Here is a 21,600-nt window from a genome sequence, read left to right as displayed (position 1 = left end):
ACTCTGGTGGTGGGGCTCTCACTCGGGAGAATAAAGAAGAGACTGGCTGCCTAAACCTCGTCTCACAATATATATATATATATATATATATATATATATATATATATATCTTGTCAAGCCACCCTCCTCCCCCAGGAAAAATGAGAAAAATTCTGCTGCCATGCATGCTAAGTAATCGAGCAATTGTCGCCCAATACTGCAGTGTTTAGAGAGCCTCTCGCATAAAAAGTGCTGAAGTTGTGCTGAAGTGCTATCTCCTATATATCTAATGCCCTTTATGCGCTTAAGTACCATCTAAATGAAGTGCCAGCTCTTTAGGCTCACACCTTTCTATCTTTTGTTTATTCCTGTGTTGAATGTACATTTAGAAGAAAAATGCTTTAGGGGACTTGTCTAAAGGCTTCAATTGCCTGATTGGGCAGAGCCACTCTTACTGGTGGAGCAGTATGACGGAACGGACAAAACGTTTTAAATGTTATATACATACATGTGCAACAGCAAAACAAATGAACATATTGTTTATAGTTGAAAACAAATCACAGACACTGAAGGGTTGTTCTGTTCCTGCACTAAGCTAAATGAGCTTTATTTTTCAGCAAGTAGTAGTTGTTCCGAAATCTTTTTTTGAAGCTTTACTTATACTTGGCCTGAATTATTAGGCGTAAGTTAATGAGGCAGTGATGTAATATGTTTCTCACAGAGCTAGCTTCTGTTCAGCATAGTTTGTTCGATAACGTGCTTTACTAAGCGATGTTCTTCTATATGGAGCCCGATATCTTGGTAAGAACATGTAGCAATAAAGGATGATTTGTCCGTTCGATAATGCGGCATCACCTCTAATAGTAATGCTGAGTATAACCTACTGAACTAACATTTAGTAGTGACATTTAAGAGCTGCAAATTTTGATGCATGTGAGTGAATGTGCTTATGAACATATGCTTACGTGTGACTTTTCTACAGTAATGAAGAACGCGACGTTCGCCTGGAGGTTGCGCGTGATTTCTCTTTTGTGATGTTGGTTTCCTGTTCCTACAAAATGTGTATACAAACAGGGTGCCTTAAATTTAATGGATGTGCTAACCGTCACAATGTCACGCTGAATGCGGACATTGTGGTGTAAAATTCGGTTGTCATAGAGGAAGGGACCTTTTATAGCGTGAGCATTATTGGGTACTTATTCGTTGATTGTTCGTGCACAGTTGCAAGCTTCACTTATCATTTGGAGATTCCGGCCAACACGCTGCATTGGGCCCCATGGTTTGCTTGCATTTTTTTCCTTAGCACCCAGTCTGTTGCTGTCATAAAACAGTAGTTATCTTGTATCTAATCGCTGCATAATCTGTCCAGCTAAACTTATTGCTCCGAACATGGACCTTGCATATGAGCTACCCCCCGCTTACTCTCTAATTCTTGTTTATGTGCTTCTTATTCTACAATGTGGAAGAAGAGAAAAGAAGGTCAGAGTGATGTGATGAGGGGTAGAAAATTACGAACTGTTTCTTTTTTAGGGAGACCACTCTCATAGAAACGGACACGCTTAGTTCACACGCGTATTACAACTGCGACGGCAAGGAATCCTAAATAGCGAAGAAGTTCATGCATATCTGAAGTCTGGTTATCATACACCGGGTACTAAAAGCGTACGTTATTATTTGATGCTTTGCACAGGCCTTGAACACTACCCAAAATATTTGGTTGAAGCAGCGAAGCTACCAGCATGACAACCATACGTGTGTATACGTTTCAAAGGTGTTTTTGAACGAGACTGATTACAAGTTCAAACAACATTACAAAGAGGCTGAAACACAGTAAGTAGTCTTTCTTTTACGTTTAGGATGAAGCTTTTGTGTTCCTTCATAAATAAAAAAAAGATATTTCGCGAAACGTATTTCTCCAAATAAAGAGGAAGTAGTAATACCGGCCGCAAGGACTAAAAAAAATACCTAATTGAATAAAACATGTGATATGGCTACCAGTGTATGGGCGTAAAATCCCATACGAGAACCGTCAAAAGTAAACGTTCACAGAAGGAAATAAAAAGCCACAAACGGCATCCATGAATGAGCTAAGTGTTCTATTTGCTTGAGTTTGTTTGTTCTTTTCTTCGAAAATTTTAATGGATCTTAGCCAATAGTCGAGCTTAACACGTGAGTGATATTTTTTTGGTGAGAGCATTAATGCCGACGTCAACCTGAAGCCAGCAGAACTTGTTAACACGATGTGTTGCAAGGCTATTCGGTAGAGCTCTGGATTTGAGTAGAGTAGAGCAGTAAAGCAAATCTACGTACTTGTACTGTTCTTGGTCTAATGCATGGCCGCAAAAGTGACCAGCAGTCCGTGATGGAAGATGTGAACTGTGTCTTAGAAGCTATACAGCTACAGAAAGAGCAGCCCATGTACCAGAACTATCACGTGACATCCATCATATAAGTTCCTTCAGCGCGGAGAAGTCGAAGGCAAAAAATAGGCAGGTTGATAGCTCGGACAGCACCTCTTCAAACTCCGAAGGCTAGTTTATTGAAAGTGTGGTGAAGAGGAAGACGAAGAAGGCGCTCTTGGTTCGGCTGTGCGCGCGATCAACGTTCGCCTACTGCCAGTGCGACTAGACAGTGCCTAGTGCCTTATAATAAATAATCTTATTACAATAGGGATATACCTCCAAAAGCGGCAAACTGGCGGCAAAATGAAAAAAATGCGGATTTATTTGAGTGGTGTCACGGGCTAGCCGTAAGAGATTCAATTATTCAAGAAGTTCGTAATTCTTAGAACCAACGGAAGCATTATTCCTCCTTCTCATTATTCAACAAGAGTGTAAAAAGCTTATACATCGTGTTTAATTTCAAATAGACGCGTAGTTGTTTCATCGAACACTTTTATAATCTGCGTTATTAGTCCTTATAATGCCGCGAACTGCACGTTCAGATCCTGAAGAAGTGCAACAACGATCCACGGGAACGAGAAGTGGGTTCCTGCGTAGCTGTGGAATTGTAGGTACCCTCTCTTTCTCAGTAATGAATGGCAGCCAAACATTTAGTTCAGATGGTCTCACACCGATCTGTCAGGTTAAAAACAGTGGGATTTGTTTCCTTCGAGCCATTCTGCGAGTCATAGAAAGAAATGGATTGGCGCAATCTCACCAGTCGGCGGAATAAATTTGTGAAGAACAGAAAAGCACTTTTGTGAAAACAGAAAAAGAAAGCGAGAAAATGCAGCTAGATCAGTCCGACCTGAAGGCAGGCATCAGATGACTGGTATCAGCGTCCGCGCTTACGTTATATATATCAAACATCATGCAGGCTACCGCCTTAAATAGAGACGAGTTACGGGTATAATGGTACAGCGGGAATGTAACCTCGCATAATCGGCGGACGTTGGTAAACATCTCGTTCCAGCGTCATAGAATAGACAGTACAGCTTTCGCAACTGAGGGCGTGGCATTAATTTGTTGTTTTAAAACTACATACGGAGAAACTTGCAATTAACATACACTGGAAATACTCAATTTCACTCTAAAGAACACTTCAGTGCAGACTGTGATTGAGTGACGAAATGCCCATGCGGGTTCTCAAGTGTTCTAACTACGTTTCGGTGAACTTCATCGAACTATTATACATAGGAAAAGACCCGGACTGCACGAAGTTACTCAAGGCACCTTTCATTACCACACTGGAAACAGTATCGGGCCAAAGGTCGTTATAGCACGTCAAGAGATCACGAGATTAAAGAAGGGGTTCATTTACCCTCTGAAATTGCGCACTGGGTTATGGAGAACAACGTTTTGAGGGCTCCAGATAAATTTTTACCACCTGGGTTTTAACTTTCACCAAAAGCACGGTACGCGAGCGTTTTTCGTTGGACCCCATAAGAAAATTGCGGCCGTGACTGGCGGGATCACACGCACGACCTCGCGTTTAGCGGGGTCGTACGCAAGCTCAAGTTTCCACCCGCCAGATCCGAGCCTATTGCTTCCTTAGTGGGAAGACGCCGTCGAAGCAAATGCTGTAATTGCAGTAGCATGTACTGCAATTACTCATTACTCATGTACTAATTAATAGATCGCGCCACCCTTGCAAGAATGGTGCAATTTGAATACAAAAGCTGCATTACTAACAACCTTTACTTGCACGCGAGTTGTTCGTGTACATCGTGTCACTTTTTTTTTCACTCTGGTTTCAGACACAACACCACTCGCTTTGCTAAACTAGGAGGAAAAAACGAAACATATCCGTGGATGACGGTCAGCAGTGAGCAAGGTGAGAATGGTGTCTGCCTATTAGACGCGTATGCATTCGCCTATGCACTCGGATTCGTCTGGAATAAATGTGTTTGAAAAATCAAATAGTTCTGCACAGCAATCACACAATTTAACACTGAGTCACAGTCATCCGTATCAACTCTCACTCTAGACACAAAATGAAGTAACACTTTATATAACTCAATGGAACTTTTTTTTTTACAATCGGGCACCACCGTTCTTTCCCCACGTGCCCGCGCTTAATGAGGTGGTTTGCGGGACATCTGGCGTCGATGTGAATGTGAAAGAGTCGTGCGAAGTTTTTTTTTTTTTGTTTCATTTAAAACGAAGCTTGCTCTGGTATCAGTGATTCTTCGGGGGGCGCCGAAAGTGCACTTCAGGAAAGCCAACTTGCACATCTGCGAAGAACACTACACTTTACATTCGTAGTACCACGCCAGCGTCGACTGGCCGGCCGGTCGGGGCCTGATAATGGTGCGAAGCGACGAGCTCAGCAAGGATAGCGCACAAAGTTTACGGGCAGCGGAAGTTGCGTTCTGCTAGGCATGACACCGCCCCTGCCTCAATTAACTGATCTTTCCTGCTTATTGGAGTCAGTGAGTGCGCGTGAACACGTGCTCGTCTTGGGATCTTGAAAAAAAGAAAGGAAATCAAAGCCCCTTTCTTAAAGAAAGATGTTTGAACGCCACACTACCCAGACGAACCGCATATATCTGCATTGCATTACGTGCGTCACGCAGTGCATTTGCGGCCGTAACCATGGGTAGGCCGCGGGTGCAGCGCACGGCAAAAGAGGCTGTCGTACGCTAACGTAAGCGACGAGCGCGGCGTGCCCGTAAGGCCGATCACGTGTATTGGCAATGGCATACAGAACCCATGTGGGAGACGCTTGTACAGTCGAGATGCTCACTGTTCTTATGTCTGCCAACGTGTACTTCAGACTGAACACGTCTCGTTGTGACACGGATACGTTCCTGGTAGAAAAGGTGAAGACATTAAAACCACATAGTACGCCGATTCTCGTGTGCGGTGACATTAACATCGATGTGACGAAAGAGCACGGCAAATGGTTTCAGTGTTTCTTGCTAGATCGCTACTAGCTGAAACTTAAGACGCTACAGAGACTCACGACGCAACACTATTCCAGCATGGATCTCACGTTTACAAGTAGGCTGCGTCACGCTACGATGGGAGAGCCTGTGACCATCTACCACAACGATCGCAATACGGTGCTATTGTAGACTCGTCCATGAAAGTATAAGTCTGTGCGTGCAATCAACGGCTGCGTGATTTAAAATAAATTTTACGTAACTGAACGAAATGTGCCTTCATTCAACTTCAACGTTCAAATTATACGATCACAAGCAAGCAATCGAATCACATAGTCGTAGCGTCGAGTCGCTCACAATATCTTGGGTTCGTTACGCGGTCGTTGGCCTTGGACTTTGACTTTCACTTTGCAATGAGGGAACGCTTCGCGTTCAACCAATTCTCTTCAAAAAAGGGGCTTTGATTTTTATTGAACTTATTACTAATGTTGTGGTTGGCGGTTACGAGCTGCTAGTGGATATTGTTAAAAGCATTTTACAAGTATTTTATGAGCATTTTATTAGTCTAATCATGCCGCACAAGAACAAAGGTGGCGGGCGAACATGCTGTGTTACTGCAAATGGCGTAACAACAACAACAACATCGCCATACGAGGATTTTATGCAACGCGTAATAGCATATAATAGTAGTTTAACCTCAGTACAATTGTGTATTGCGGTGCAGCATACACAATATATTGCTGCGATAAAGTGAGAATTGAAGACAGCCGGTCTTCTATGCGGTCACCCTACGGCACGGTCTGGCCTCGACAGCCCCCTCCCTAACCGCCTTTGGGATCCTGCGCCACCCGCTTTATGATTCATTATCTCAGGTGCTCTCTTGTAGCCTACGTAGGCTGCTGATAGCTTTTAGTGTTATTTTATCATGCTAACTGGTCTAACCGCAACGTACATACCTACTGCACTGAAGCTTACATAATCGTTTATTGAACGTTCATTGAATCGTTTATTCAATGGTAGAACAAAAATTTTGGGCTTACCGCAGCTCTTATATTGCTCAAATTTTGCATAAAGGTAGCATAGTAAAGCTCTTATAGCTCACTGCAAGAATTTCGTTGTTCTTACTTACCCAGTTTGTCTAGAAAAAACTGCCAATTCGCCTTCGTCTGCTCCTCTCGAATGCATCTCCAAACAATTACTGGAATCAAATCTTGAAGGCTTGACGGGACAATTGACATAGCGCGAATGTTTTGTACATTAATCACAGCGAGGCGCGTAGAAGAAGACAAACTTACAGTTATGTTTTGATAAACAGGCAACTAACTGAACTAAGGTTTACATTGGATGTTTGTGACATTAAATGCGAGCTTTTGCTATGATTTTAGGAGACTAACAGACATCCCAGTAAAGAGGATGGTAAAAAATTGGTCATGTTTCGCAGCGAAGTCGCGTATAAGGCAGAGGTAAAAAAATTGAATCTCTCAAAGAAGCGCAGTAGCCACTCAGTATTTGATCGATATACGTAAACAACCTAGTTAAGCATATATTTGTGATATTTCACTTACGTGTTAAAAAATTCTAGGCTCCCGGTCTGTTTGTTGCTTATAATCTGTGACAGTGTAATCAAACTGCCGATAAATGCAGAGCTGTAAAACCACAGAGATGAGCTTTTCAAAAGATAATTAAAAAAAAAGTCAGTCGCATATGCGACGCAAATTTTGATTTACAATTACTTTTCTTGGAAAAGATAGATTGAATTGTTAAACTAATATTCACATTGAGTTAAGCAGCATCAAGCAAGCGGATGAATGAACGGATGTTATGAGCGTCCCCTTTGAAACGGGGCGGTGGGTTGCACCACCAAGTTCTTGCCATTATACTGCCTAAAGTCCTACCTAGGTTAAACAATGAAAAAAAGAAGTAAAAACACTATGAACTAGCACAGGCAAATTTCCTGATCCCCTATTGCGAGCTGTGCTTTTGTGCGTCTCCGTCTTTTGTCGTTTCCCTACTTTTCTTCCACCAATCCTCCAATCGCCTCTTACTAATGCCTACTGCGGACATGTTTGCTTTACCACTGCCCCCGCTGAACCCAAGGGCTTCAAGGAGGTCAGTGGTGCCTAAATTGACCGCTGGGTAGATGTCTTCACATTCTAATAAAACATGCTCCGTCGTTTCCCCAGGTTTACCGCACCAAGCGCATGCTTCTTCTTCCTTCTTATATCTCGCTTTTAGGTGCGTGTTCTAAGGGATCCCGATCACGCTTCGAAAAGTAATGAGCTTCCCTTTGAGCTATCATAAATGGATACTTTCTTGATTTCGTTTTTTCTTCTTAAGCTGTTACTCATGGCAGGTTTCTTTTCCATTGCCGCCACCTACGAGATTATTTTAACCTCTCTGACTTTCCGCTGGACCTTCTTTGTAGCTGGCTTGCCCACACTACAGGGCGCATACTTGCTGGTAAACTTCCTAGTTCTTTTCCTCCACTGTGAATCAATGTTTTTTCCTGTACAGATACCTGAACACTTTCCCAGCCCTTTTACTTTCTTCCATATTCCACGGCCGTTATTCATACTCAATTTTACTGCGAGCTTCCCTCACTTCAACACTAGTCCAGCCCATATCACCCTGCACAGCTTCATTTGTAGTCTTCCCTTGAGCGCCCTATGCGAGGCGACCGACTGACCTTTGGTTCCCGTCGAGTCCTGACTGTACCCCTGATTTCAAGCAAACAACCGCATTTCCAAAGTAAGTCCTGCAACCGTTACACCTTTCCACAAACCTCGGAGGACCTCGTACCTATTGTATCCCCATAGCGCTCTGTGCTTCATTATAGCTGCATTTCTCTTCCCCTTTACTGTTATGGTTTTTTCCTGTGTTTCCATATATCTATTGCCTTCGTTTATCCATATAGCAAGGTATTATTTTCAGTTAGCCGAGGTATTTATTGGCCCTGTATCTCCACTGTCTGTTCACTGTTTAAATTGAATACCATAACACCTGATTTTCTGACACTAAATTCCAAACCTAAGTTGTTGCCTTCCTCTCCACAGATATTAGCCGGACATTGCAAATCACTTTTCTTGTTAGCTAGTAACGCAATGTCGTCCGTATAAAATAAACCTGGGAGTTGCTGCTCCACTACTGTACCCGCCTGTTTGTATGAGAGATTAAACCCGATATTACTTCCTTCTAGCACTCTCTCCATCCTCACCATGTACATCATAAACAGCAGCGGGGATAAAGGGCACCCCTGCCTCAGTCTGTTGTTGATATGAACTTTCTCCTCGATCCCCATCCCTTCCCATTCAACGCAAACGGTATTTTCTAGGTAAACCTCTCTCAAAAGCTGTAAACAATCGTCACCTAAGCCTTCCCCTTCCAGAATATCCCACAAAATGTTGCGGTCTACGTTGTCGTAGGCTCCTGCAATGTCTGAAAAGGCCACATACGTCGGTCTGCTTTCTGCCTTTGATATTTCAATACACTGAGTAAGAACAAACAAGTTATCATCCAAACGGCTACCTATTCTGACGCCATAATTGCAGCGACCATCCACAGAGGTCGCCACCTGTCTTGCGCGCCTCATAGCCCGTATTTCTAGCCATGTATTCGTAAATAAGCAATGCCGTGTGGTAATTCTCAAAGCAAAACGCAAAAAGAGAATTTGAAAGCCTTCAGAAGGCGAAAATATCTATTCCTAGCCAGTAATGCGGAAAATCTGTGTAAAACTACGCCCCCGCACTGGCCAAAGGTGCCTCTATAGCTCCATCATTCTAACTTTGCCTATTGGCATAAGCAATGACGTATTGCATTATGCGTAGTGAATACGTGCACAGAGACGCGTTACGGTGTGAACAAAATAATATTGGAGCCACACTGACCCCTGAACTAACCTTATCTTAGCAGCTAGCTTGCCCACCGTTCAGCGGAATTGCACAGTAAGGGCCAAACAAATGCACAAGCTAGCAGACAGGCTTATTTCTACTTGAATGTTACTTTTGTTTATGTCACTGGGTATCGAAGAGAGCAACAGTTTGAAATTTATTTGTTAGGTTCAGTACGTGATGTGCCGAGGTTACACAAGAAAGTAAAACCTCTGAGATATTTCATTCAACACCTTAGTTTTCTTAATAATTCTTTTGCGCAGAAAATGCTACAAAACCTAGGCACTTTCTCTAGACTCCGATATTGTAAACATGGCATGCAATGATAAACCTGTTCACGGCTGCTGAAGCTGATCTTCCGATTGTCTAAGATATGGGTATATATGTATAGCATGTAATTTTACAAATAATGTTTAAGAAACAAGTTCTGAAATAAATTTCCCCGATAAGCTGTGATTTTTATTGGAAACCACGTTTGTTTCTGGCCCGCGACAGCGTGATACGCTAATTTCTCATGTCTGATATTCTTAAATGTGCTATGTTCATTGATTTCTGTGCAGCTGCAGTTGCTCATTTGCAATGTTGGTTGTAAGTTATGCATAATCTATTTCTACATAGGTCAACCGGGGCTCAATTACACGCTAGAGTTTGCCAACAAAAACGAGACGTGTGGTGTTCTTACACTTGACTACAGTGGTGAGTACGCTTTATTGAAGAAAAACGATTGAAATTGTTCGCAACATATCATGAGAATGGCTCCATTGATTCTATGTTGTGGCATCAGGTTTGGCTGAAAGTGTAGTCATTCTGTCAGCGTCCCTTTCATATATATCACATATGTCATATAAAGTTTTACTGTTGATTCTGTCGTTGGCAACACCAGGTTCGTAATACTACACGTGAAAGGAAAATCTGAAATGTGGACCCCTACTTGTGTGAAAAATATTATGGGTTTATCTTATATTGCACAGGGTGTCCCAGCAATCAATGCACGAAGCTTTAATGGAATACGAATAAAGCTATGCTAATAAAATAGAGTAAATAGTGTTTGGAGTACAGTTAAGAAACTGCCGCTTATTGTATAATTGGCATGCAACTAGTTATAAAAGTATTTAGTCAACGGTGTAATTACTGCTCTAATTGCCCAGATTTCAATTATGGTGCTGTATAGAAGCGTAAAAGACACGTTATGTAAACTTTTCCAGCGAACCAAACATTGCGCGTTCATATAACTGGCAACAGCAGTCCCAGAGGAATTGCATTATCAAGATTTATGGGAAGCCTACGTGATCATATTCGCAAATATCTATGAAGACTTACAACTACTATATTTATCGCAATAGAAGCAGAAAAAACAAATGTTAAAAAAGCCTAGAGGCAAGGACACCCACTCTATTTAGTGATATATTCATTATATGCTTCGAAGTATTGAAGTTGGCAGCGGTTATGAGTAAAGATCAACAGGGAATATCTCTCCAAATCTATGGTTTACAGATGACATTGTCTTGTTCAGCAAAGTGGGGGATGAGTTACAAGAAGATTGAGGATTTTCACCGAGAAAGTATTATAGTAAGATTGAGAAATAATATGACAAGACATAGCTAATTTTCCATAGGGTGGGAAGAGAACAAAAGTTTGTCATCGGCAGAGAACCTCTATAGAATAAGCTCAAGGGTGCGTTTATCAGGTCACTTATCAATAGGTGATCGTGATCATGCGATACAAATTTATTTTGGAATAAAAGTACTTTGGGAGCGCATATTACTGGCCTTACCAACTAATGGCGGGCAGTTTACCGCGATCCTTAAAAAAGTACAATCATTCCATTTCACAGAAATTGAGGTATAAGGCATTATCTTGGATGCTAACAGAGAAGCTTTAGAATGAGTGAAAGACCGCGCAACAATCCGTGGAACGAAATGCGTTCGGCGTGACCCTAAGTGACAGGAAGATAACGGTGTGAATTAGAAAGCGATTGGTGGTATGGAAATTCTGATTAACATTGGGAGAATTTAAGGGGAGCTGGGCACGCCATGGAAAAGGTAGATGGGATGATCGGTTGTCTATAAGAGTGGCAAAAGTGCAAAGAAGGGACGCGCAGTCGAGAAAGGTGGAGATTCAGAATAGATGATAAAATTAGAAAATTTGCGGGCATAATAGGAAACCAGCTAGCGCGAGATAAGGGTAATTGGAGATCATTGCGAGAGGCCTTCTTTCGGCAGTGTAGATAAAAATGGGCTGATGGTGATGATTCCTGGCGAAGAGAGAAATCCTGCGAAACAGGAAGGGCAACACGTCACTATGCGTCCGCATGTGCTAGGATAGCATCGCCATCAACCAGTCTGAGTGAGGAAGCAAGCCATTGATTATTTATTGGGCCGAGCGGTAACACTAACACACGTGTTTTCACGCGAGCCGCCCACACCTCCCGCTGATTATTGCGTGCCAACAGCTAGGAAATTCGTTGCCCTTAATCACGACGGTGGAGATGAACAGCTTGCTTTCCCAATGAGGCTGTTTGATGGCGCCATTATTCCGTACGCGTGGGTGTGTAGTCACATGGTGTTTTGTTAAAATTGGCGAGATCTTTACCATTGCTAAAAGAAGTTATACATGCGATTTGTAGGTTGACGGAAACACATAATTTTGACATCTTTATCAATTCTGAAAACATTCTAATTGACATTTCGATAACTGCAATAACAAATAAAATATTTCTAAATTATATTAGTTATTCACTTCTTCCCTGTGGGGAAATAAAGAAATAGTCTGAGTTTCTTGACTCTACTGTAATACACATTCTTATTCGCATGAATTCATTCGAGATTATTTAAGGCTCCACGCGTGCTAGTTTTGACACCTTGTATATATAGGGTACAATTTTAGTTATTTCAGACAGTATTTGCGCATGCTTTCCACACAGGCCCCCATTGGAATCTGAACCTGGCAACGTTTAGCGCTAGAACGTTATCTATTGAGGCGAGTCTAGCAGTGCTATTGACGGAATTAGAGGCCAGTTAATGGAATGTACTAGGTCAGTGAAGTTAGGAGGACGAAAGAAGCATAAATAGCGCTAAAAGGCGGGCACGTCCTGCGCGACCGGGGCTTAGCGGAGAGACGAGAACTAGGAGTCGGATTCCTGATTAACACGGATACAGCTGGTAACATACAGGAATTCTATAGCATTAACGAGAGGGTGGCAGGTCTTGTGGTGAAACTTTATAAGAGGTACAAATTGAAGGTCGTACAGGTCTACATCCCTATATCCACTCATGATGACCAGGAAATTCAAAGCTTCTATGAAGACGTGGAATCGGCGATGGGTAAAGTCAAAACAAAATACACTATACTGATGGGCGGCTTCAATGCCAGGGTAGGCAAGAAGCATGCTGGAGACAAGTCAGTGGGGGAATATGGCATAAGCTCTAGGAATGGCAGGGAAGAGTTATTAGTAGAGTTTGCAAACAGAATAACATGCGGATAAGGAATACCTTCTTCCGCAAGCGGGATAGCCGAAAGTGGACGTGGAGAGGCGCGAATGGCGAGACTAAAAATGAAATACACTTCATACACTGCGCTAACCCGGGCATCATACAAGATGTTACGTGTTCAGCAAAGCGCGATGTAGCGACCATAGCATGGTAATAACTCTAATTAGCCTTCATTTGTGCAAGACACGGAAGAAACTGGTATATAAGAAGCCGATCAATGAGTTAGCGGTAAGAAAGAAAATACAGGAATTCCGGATCAAGCTACAGAACAGGTATTCGGCTTTAACTAAGCAAGAGGACCTTCGTGTTCCAGCAATCTTATGGGCATCATTAAGGAGTGTGCAATAAAAGTCGGTGCTATCACATTTACACAGGATGCCAGTAAGCTATCGCAGCGGACGAAAGATCTGATCAAGAAACGCCAAAATATGAGAGCCTCTAACCCTAAAGCTAGAATGAAACTGGCAGAACTTTCCTAGTTAATCAATAAGTGTAAGATAGCTGACATAAGGAAGCGTAATATGGATAGAATTGAACATGCTCTCAGGAACGTAGGAAGCCTAAAAGCAGTGAAGAAGAAACTAGGAATAGGAAAGAATCAGATGTATGCGTTAAGAGGCAAAGCCGGCAATATCATGACTAATATGGATGAGATAGTTCAAGTGGCTTAGGAGTCCTATAGGGATTTGTACAGTACAAGTGGCACCCACGAAGATAATGGAAGAGAGACTATTCTAGAGGAATAGTCTGTAACATAGTCTCTAACAATAGTTTCTAACGCTAACATAATCCTAATTCATAAAAAAGGGACGACAAAAACTTGAAAATTGTAGACCGATCAGCTAACGGTCCGTTGCCTACAAAGTATTTACTAAGGTAATCGAAAATAGAATCCGGAACACCTCATACTTCTGTCAACGAAAGGACCAGGCAGGATTTTGTAAAACCTACTCAAGAATAGACCATATTCACACTATCAGTCAAGTGATAGAGAAATGTGCTGAATATAATCAACCCTTATATATAGCTTGCATTGATTAAGAGAAAGCGTTTGATTCAGTCGAAACCTCAGCAGTCATTAAGGCATCGCGGAATCAGGGTGTAGACGAACCGTTTGTAAAAATAGGGAAAGATATCTATAGCGGCTCCACAGCCACCGTAGTCCTCCATAAAGAAAGCAACAAAATCCCAATAAAGAAAGACGTCAGACAGGGAGATACGATCTCTCCAATGCTATTCACAGCGTGTTTACAGGAGGTATTCAGAGATCTGGATTGGAAAGAATTGGTGATAAAAGTTAATAGAGAATACCTTGGTAACTTGCGATTCGCTGATGATATTGCCTTGCTTAGTAACTCAGGGGACCAATTGCAATGCATGCTCACTGAATTGGAGAGGCAAAGCAGAAGGGTGGGTCTAAATATAATCTGCAGAAAACAAAAGTAATGTTGAACAACCTCGGAAGAGAACAGCAGTTTACGATAGGTAGCGAGGCACAGGAAGTGGTAAGGGAATACATCTACTTAGGGCAGGTAGTGACCGCGGATCCGGATTATATCTCAAAAGAAAGGTGTTAAAATAGGCAAAACTAAATGTTTAATGCTAGGCAGCGCACAACTGCGCTGCTTTGTTGTCACTGATGTCTTACAGCACGCCGCCGCCTTAGAAGCCGCGGATACAGATCTCAAATAATACACTCGACACTTGCCCTTTCCCATGCTGCCAATACACACTACTGGAATTACAGGGCTTTAAAATGAACGCATTGTGGTGGCGATTAAGGGGGTGTTGCAGCACGCGGCGTTAGCCTGGCATAGATAGCCAGTAACTGTTCCGCATGAGCCTCCTGGGAGTGTAACTACATGGGTCACGAGGTGACGAAAACCCCGTATCTTGCGTGAAAACAGTCAGCAGTCATTGAACTCTCTACCAACAAGCCGAGGGCGCTCCGGGAAAAACCACGTCGTCGAAGGCCCTGTGCCAAAGCCCACTGAGTTGCAGGGCGTCGAACATTGCTTTTCTTTCTGTGTCGAACTGCGGCCATTGGCAAACAAAATGTTCGGTGTCGTCGATACCACCACAGAAGGCAGAAAGTGGGGAAGTGCATCGCCCCGTCTTGACTAACGCGGAGTCGGTTTCGATGCGGCATAACAGCGCTGCGTCTTCCCGATGAAGTCCACGGGTCCCACACACTATGGCAGAGTCTGGCGGATCGCCACAAAATCAATGCGGATTGCATTCTGATGGTTCTGGAAAATCTTTGGCACCTGTACATTTGGGACATATGTTAGTGCTAGGCGTGCCAAAACCGTAAGCTTTTCCGTTTCCTTCAATTCCTACGTGGAATAGGATTCATTGAAATTTCACGTTGAATCCCTTGGTCAGTACAACTTGGATAATTGCCAGCGATTGCCTTGTAAACTTCTCTCGAGGTAAGCCACGGCGTAATCGTTGGAACGCTGACTATGAGTCCGTCAGTACCACGACGTCACGTGCGGAAAAGGCGCGTAGATTTCGCGAGGCCGCGGTTATTGCGGCACTTTCTATAGCGAAACTACGCGATTCACACGGCTGTACCATCAAGGGAGGGTATGCAGAGTGCCGCTGCGCAGCTATCTGTTTGTGAACGCACCGACCAACCTGTGCACACTTGTAGGTGGCTTCGAAATGCTGTGCTCAAGTGATCTAGCACTAGAAACATTGCTTCGGCAGTGGAAATGATACATTTTGCCGGTAGGTGGGGTAGAGTGAGGCTGCACGTAACACCCCAGAAACTTCACTAAGTTTACTGCGCTTGTTTGTCGTAGCGTCTTCTTTGTCCTCGTCTTGTGCGCAAAAAGCTGCCTTCATGTGCGAGAAAGACCATGGCGCGACGAGTCCATTCCGTTTAGGCCATTCCAATCGCAAAAAAAACGAAAGGTGTTCTGCGCCGCATGAAAATAGGAGCGAGTTCTTTCTCTTAGCCACCGGAGAAGGGCCGCGCTTGCTGGGGCTCACCCAGCCATAATAGCTGCATCAGCAAGGCTTGAAATGCCAAAACGCGGAGTGGAACATATTCTGCTTCATTACCAACCCTCTTGTTTGAAGCCACTTGAGGAACTCCCATCGCCAACGAAATTCCTTTCTGTGGACTGCTTCCAAGCGCTAGAATCCGTTCGGGGATGGTGATATCAACGGCAGCAGATATAGAATGCGGCTTGTTATGAGAAATGAATGAATGAATGTGTATTGTTTAGTGACGAAAGGGCCAAGTATGGCCAAAGAGCGCCATGACTGATAATGTTGTGTTAAGCACTAATTTGTGAGTTGCGATGGTGGGATGTGACATGGCTGTAAAGTGGCCTAGAATCAATCCGTATCATAAAAGTGTAAAATGATATATAATATAAAATTATGATAGTGATACATATAGTTGTCTATGGATCTAGTACGCGTGATAAGTGATCGTGGAGCTAAAATGCAAGAATATGGAAATACCACCTAAGCCTCCTGGAGGCCTTTGAGCCCAAAGGCTGGGAGGCAGGTGCTTTCTTTTAGTGCAGTTATCGCAGCAGAAACCTCAGTTAAGAGGCCGTGCTACGGATTTCCTGGTGACATGACATGAAAACTATGTACATCTTTTAAAAATGCAAACAAGGATTGATATTTAAAGAGCGGTTTCATACCTATGGTCATTAGAGGATGAAGGGGAATTTGTTGACGGTGTGGTAATGGAAAATGCTTTTTCCTATTATCGTCTAATTCAGTGCATTGCAGCAGAATGTGAAGCACGGGAAGTGGCTCGCCACATTTATCACATATGGGTGGATCGCCACCGGACAAGAGGTATGCGTGTGTGCTGTATATGTGTCCTATCCTGAGTCTGCAAAGTTTTATTTCTGTGTGGCGGTTCTTTGATACCGGCGGCCAGTTGCCAAGATACGGCTTGATAACATGTAGTTTATTTTCTGTTTGTTTGTCCCACAAGCGCTGCCAGAAAGCCCTTAGCTTTTTCTTATTGAGGGCTTGAGGTTCATTACAGGGACAGTCGTGGAAGTGTTGGAAGCGTTCGCGTGGACGAATGTGGCTAGCTCGTCAGCCAACACGTTTCCCTCTATCTCTCGGTGCCCCGGCACCCAGAATACGGCGATATGCTGTTCGGACTCATAGGTTGTGCATAATGCTGAGTAAAGAGATAGAATTACAGGGTTTTGATATTTCCGGACAGTTTTCAAAGCATTTACAACACTCAAAGAGTCTGTGTATATGACTGCCTTTGGGATAATAAATTCATTAATGTGTTTACCGGCAGCCAATATCGCGTAGGCTTCTGCTGTGAAAATGCTTGTGTTAGGGTGCAAAACACCGGCATCTGAAAAGGATGGACCGACCGCTGCGTAAGATACGCCAGAATTACACTTCGATGCGTCTGTAAAGAATTCAGGAGAGGAGTATTTGTGCTGTAACTCGAGGAAGTACATTCGTATATGCGCGACAGGCGCGTGCTTTGTAACAGCTACGAAAGATATATCACAGTCTATTGGTTGCCACTGCCACGGCGGGGGCCGTATAGCAGGGGACATAAGGTGGTATTCAAGCAGTGGAACCCTTGTTTCTTCTGCCGTGTCTCTAACACGCATGGAGAAAGGCTGTGCCACTGTGGGCCGGTTGCGGAAAAGTTGGCAACTGGACAAATCATTTATGGTGTAATACGCGGGATGCTGACTGTTTCCGTTCACTCTAAGAAAATACATGAAAGACGAATATGTTCTCTGCAGATGCAGTGACCACTCATCCGATTCAACGTACATGCTTTCCACTGGGCTTGTTCTAAAGGCGCCTGTGGACAGGCGAATTCCTAAGTGGTGGACAGCGTCAAGCATCTTTAGAGCAGTTGGAGTAGCCGACTGGTAAACTATGGCTCCATAGTCTAGTCGTGTGCGTATGAGGCTTTTGTACAAGTTCATGAGACATTTTCTATCACTGCCCCAGGTTGTGCGTGAGAGCACCTTTAAGATATTCATTGTTTTCATGCACTTATTTTTAAGATATTTTATGTGATGTACAAAGGTCAGTTTCGCGTCTAAAGTTATGCCTAAGAATTTATGTTCCCTGTTTACGGGCAGACGCTCACCTTGCAACACAATTTCAGGATCAGGGTGCAGGCCTCTTTTTCTAGAGAAAATGACACAGGTGCTTTTTTGTGGGTTCAGTCTGAACCCGTTCTCATCAGCCCATTTGGAGACCCTGTTAAGACCAAGCTGGACCTGTCGCTCACAGATTGCAAGAGAACTTGATTGAAAACCTATCTGCACATCGTCAACATACGTTGAATAGAAGATGTTATGTGGTATGTGTAGACGAAGAGAATTCATTTTTACTATAAAGAGCGTGCAGCTGAGCACGCCGCCATGCGGCACTCCAGTTTCCTGTACAAATTTCTGTGACAGAACATTGCCCACTCGAACACGGAATGTCCGATTCGACAGATAACTTTCGATAACATTGAACATATTTCCGTGTATACCTAACTGTGAGAGGTCTCTCAAAATCCCAAACCGCCACGTTGTATCATAGGCTTTCTCCATATCTAAGAATACTGATAAGAAGAACTGCTTATGGACAAAAGCTTCACGGATAGGTGCCTCGATACGTCTGAGATGGTCAGTGGTGGATCGACCCTCCCAAAACCAGCACTGGTATGGGTCCAGCAATTTGTTTGATTCTAGGAAGTGTAGTAGGCGACAGTTAATCATTTTTTCGAATACTTTGCAGAGGCAACTTGTTAATGCTATAGGTCTGTAACTCGATAAAGAGGAAGGATCCTTTCCGTGTTTTAGGATTGGAATTACAATAGGCTCCTTCCAAACAGAGGGGATCTCGCCGGAAGACCATATAACGTTGTAAAGGGAAAGGAGGGTTTTTTGTGTTTCGGAGGGTAGTTGTTTCAACATCTCATATATTACGCGGTCTGAACCGGGGGCGGATGTATTACAGCAGTTCAGTGCTGCCTGCAGTTCTGCTATGCAGAATGGTTCATTGTACGGCGCACTTTTTGCACATTTCCTATCTAGCTTTTGCTTCTGTATTCGTGTTTTGTACTTTAGGAATGTTTCGGTGTAGTGTGAGGAGCTGGATATGTGTTCAAAGTGTGTGCCAAGAAAGTTGGCTTGGTCTTCCAGGCTTTCTCCGTGGCTATTTACTAAAGGCAGGGAATACGTTTGCTGTCCAATAACTTTTCTCACTCTATTCCATACTTTTGTCTCATCTGTGTACGAGTTGATGTTTGATATGAACTTCGCCCAACTCTCTCGTCTTGCTTGTCGGCGCGTTCTCCTTGCCTGGGATTTGACATCTTTAAAGTTTTCCAGGTTTTCAGCAGTTGGAGTATCGCGAAATATCGCCCACGCTTTGTTCTGGTTCCTCCGTACTTGCCTGAATGCATCGTTCCACCAGGGAACACGCCGTTTGGAACCCATGCTGCTCGCTTGAGTAATACATTTACATGCGGCATCAAGTATAAAAGCTGTAAAATATCTAACAGCGTCATCTATGGTTATACCGGACATCTCAGTCCAAGTCATATGTGTAAGAGTTCGGTATTGTTCCCAATCGGCTGAGTCAACCTTCCACCGAGGGACCTGCGGGGGAAGTTGATCTTGTTTCGGGGTAGTTGGGATTATTGGGAAGTGATCACTCCCATACGGATTCTTAAGAACATTCCATTTAAAATAGGGTAAAAGCGTCGGCGATAAAATGCTAAGATCTATGGCAGAGTATGACTGGTTGGTCAGGTTAAAATATGTGGGCTCCTTCGTGTTCAAGAGACATGTTCCAGAGGAAAAAAGCACCTGTTCAATGACGCGACCTCGCGCATCACAGCGTGAATCGCCTCACAAAGTACTGTGTGCATTAAAATCACCAAGAATAAAATAGGGGTCCGGGAGCTCATCTATTAATGACTCTAAGTCGCGTTTGTGAAGGTGATAATGTGGTGGTATATACAGAGAACAGATTGTGATGAGTTTATTTAAAAGTACGTCTCGAACGGCCACGGCCTCAAGGGCCGTTTGGAGCTTTAGATGCTGACACGCTACACTTCTATCAGCAATATTGGCTACACCGCCAGAAGCTGCGACAGCATCCTCGCGGTCTTTGCGAAACGTAACGTGTTTTCGGAGAAAGTTTGTGTGTGTAGATTTTAAGTGTGTCTCATGTAAACACAGCACTTTTGGATTGTGTTTGTGGATGAGTTCTTGTACGTCATCAAGGTTTATAAGGAGACGTCTGACGTTCCATTGAATTATCTGTGTATCCATGTTGGTAGTAAATAGGTGCTGTGTGTACAGAAACAGAAGTAGTGATTATGGAAATTACAGATTAAATTACAGAGCCCTTTCGAGGCCCTGTAACGGGGGTTCTGCCCTTTCTGGAGCGTTCGAGGGAGCCTCGCCGCTCCTTAGGCGCTTGGTGCGCCTTGAGGATGGGTGTAGTGTCCATTGCCTCTTGTGAGGCGCCGGACACTCGCTCTTGCGAGCGGGAAGTTACCAGCGAGGGTCCCGCCTTCGAGGGCAGGACCCCTGCGCCCACCAGCCCGGAGTTCGATGGGGCTCCCTGGGGAATTTGGCTGAGCTGGCCGTTGCCAGCGCTGGAAGGGAGCTGGGAGGTTGAGGCAGCCTCGGCTGCGCCCACCTTCGGGGTCGGTGGTCCCCTCTCCTCGGTTGACGGAGCAGCGCTAGCTGCAACCGCCGCGGGGGCAGATGGCTTAGCTGCCGACTCACTGATTGAGGGTCGGACAGCCGCCGGAGGCCGTTGTGACGCTGCCCCCTGACGCGCCACTTCGGCAAAGGTTTTCTTTGGCAGGTATGCTACCCGCCTTCGTGCCTCTTTGAACGATATATTCTCTTTCACTTTGATCGTTACTATTTATTTTTCCTTCTTCCAGGAGGGGCACGACCGCGAGTACGCGGCGTGCTCCCCATCACAGTTTACACAGTGGGGAGCGTTCTCACACGTTTCAGTGGTGTGTTCTTGGGCACTACATTTAGCACAAGTTTGGCGGCCTCGGCAACTCTGCGAACTGTGGCCGAAGAGCTGGCACTTGAAACAGCGGAGTGGGTTTGGCACGTACGGCCTGACACGGAGCTTGATGTACCCGGCCTCCACAGACTCGGGCAGAATACTTGAACCGAATGTGAGTATTAGGTGCTTCGTTTGAATTTATTTGCCATCCCTTCTCATCTTAATTCTTCTGGCATTGACAACGTTCTGCTCACTGAAGCCCTCCAAGAGCTCAGCCTCTGTCAGCTGGAGCAAATCGTCATCAGAGACAACGCCGCGGGTGGTGTTCAGAGTGCGGTGTGGAGTTATTGTCAGTGGAACATCCCCAAATGACACTAGACTGGGCAACTTTTCGTATTGTTTCTTATCATGCAGTTCTAACAGGAGATCACCACTTGCCAGCCTTGATACCGTGTAGCCTGGACCAAGGGCATCATTTAAGGACTTGGAAACTAGAAAAGGGGAGATATTTCGGACTTGTTTATCAGATTTTTCAGAGTGGATGACATGGTACCATGGGAAGTTCGGTCTTTGACGACCAAAGAACTGGAATACATCTTCGGTGCGCCCTCTTTTTTGAGGGCGATCAGGAATTGAAGGGAAGGAACTTGCCATAGAAAAATGTAGTTTTCGGCAATAACGCCAGCCACCCACCATGGAGCCCTACGAGGGGACGCTACAGGGACTGTATGAACAGGTCCTGTAAACGCCAGCTGTACGTCATCACTATAACCAAATATGAAATAACCTAGGTTGGCTATTCACACAAGGTTAACCCTTGCTGCCTGGAAAAATTGGAAGTAAGCAGAAGCTAGGAGAAGACAGGAAAGATGGAAAGTGCGAAAAAGACGAAGGCTGGAGGGACAGAGAGACAGGA

At 44.1% G+C, this 21,600-nt stretch overlaps 1 protein-coding gene and 1 long non-coding RNA gene across 4 annotated transcripts in view; both read left to right on the top strand.

Moving 5' to 3' along the window:
- LOC142578072 (uncharacterized) overlaps positions 1-21,600 on the top strand; it is a 34,497-nt gene that overhangs the window by 6,339 nt on the left and 6,558 nt on the right. The window contains exons 2-5 of one of the 3 annotated variants that reach the window (XM_075687491.1): positions 1,670-1,809; positions 4,178-4,254; positions 9,811-9,888; positions 16,443-16,508. In XM_075687491.1, coding sequence (XP_075543606.1) covers positions 1,670-1,809; positions 4,178-4,254; positions 9,811-9,888; positions 16,443-16,508 — 361 coding nt within the window. Of the gene's footprint in view, positions 1-1,669; positions 1,810-4,177; positions 4,255-9,810; positions 9,889-16,439; positions 16,509-21,600 lie in introns of all 3 variants that reach the window. The other 2 variants (XM_075687490.1, XM_075687493.1) reach the window with 2 other exon arrangements.
- Positions 16,544-20,861, top strand: LOC142578071 (uncharacterized). The gene is made up of 2 exons (XR_012827153.1): positions 16,544-20,525; positions 20,608-20,861. It is a non-coding gene; the product is annotated as an uncharacterized LOC142578071 (long non-coding RNA).

The sequence above is a fragment of the Dermacentor variabilis genome, chromosome 4 (assembly GCF_050947875.1).
Source record: "Dermacentor variabilis isolate Ectoservices chromosome 4, ASM5094787v1, whole genome shotgun sequence".
Classification (NCBI taxonomy): Eukaryota; Metazoa; Arthropoda; class Arachnida; order Ixodida; family Ixodidae; genus Dermacentor; species Dermacentor variabilis.
Note: the sequence above shows the minus strand (reverse complement) of the source record. Positions and strands in the feature narration are given on the sequence as shown.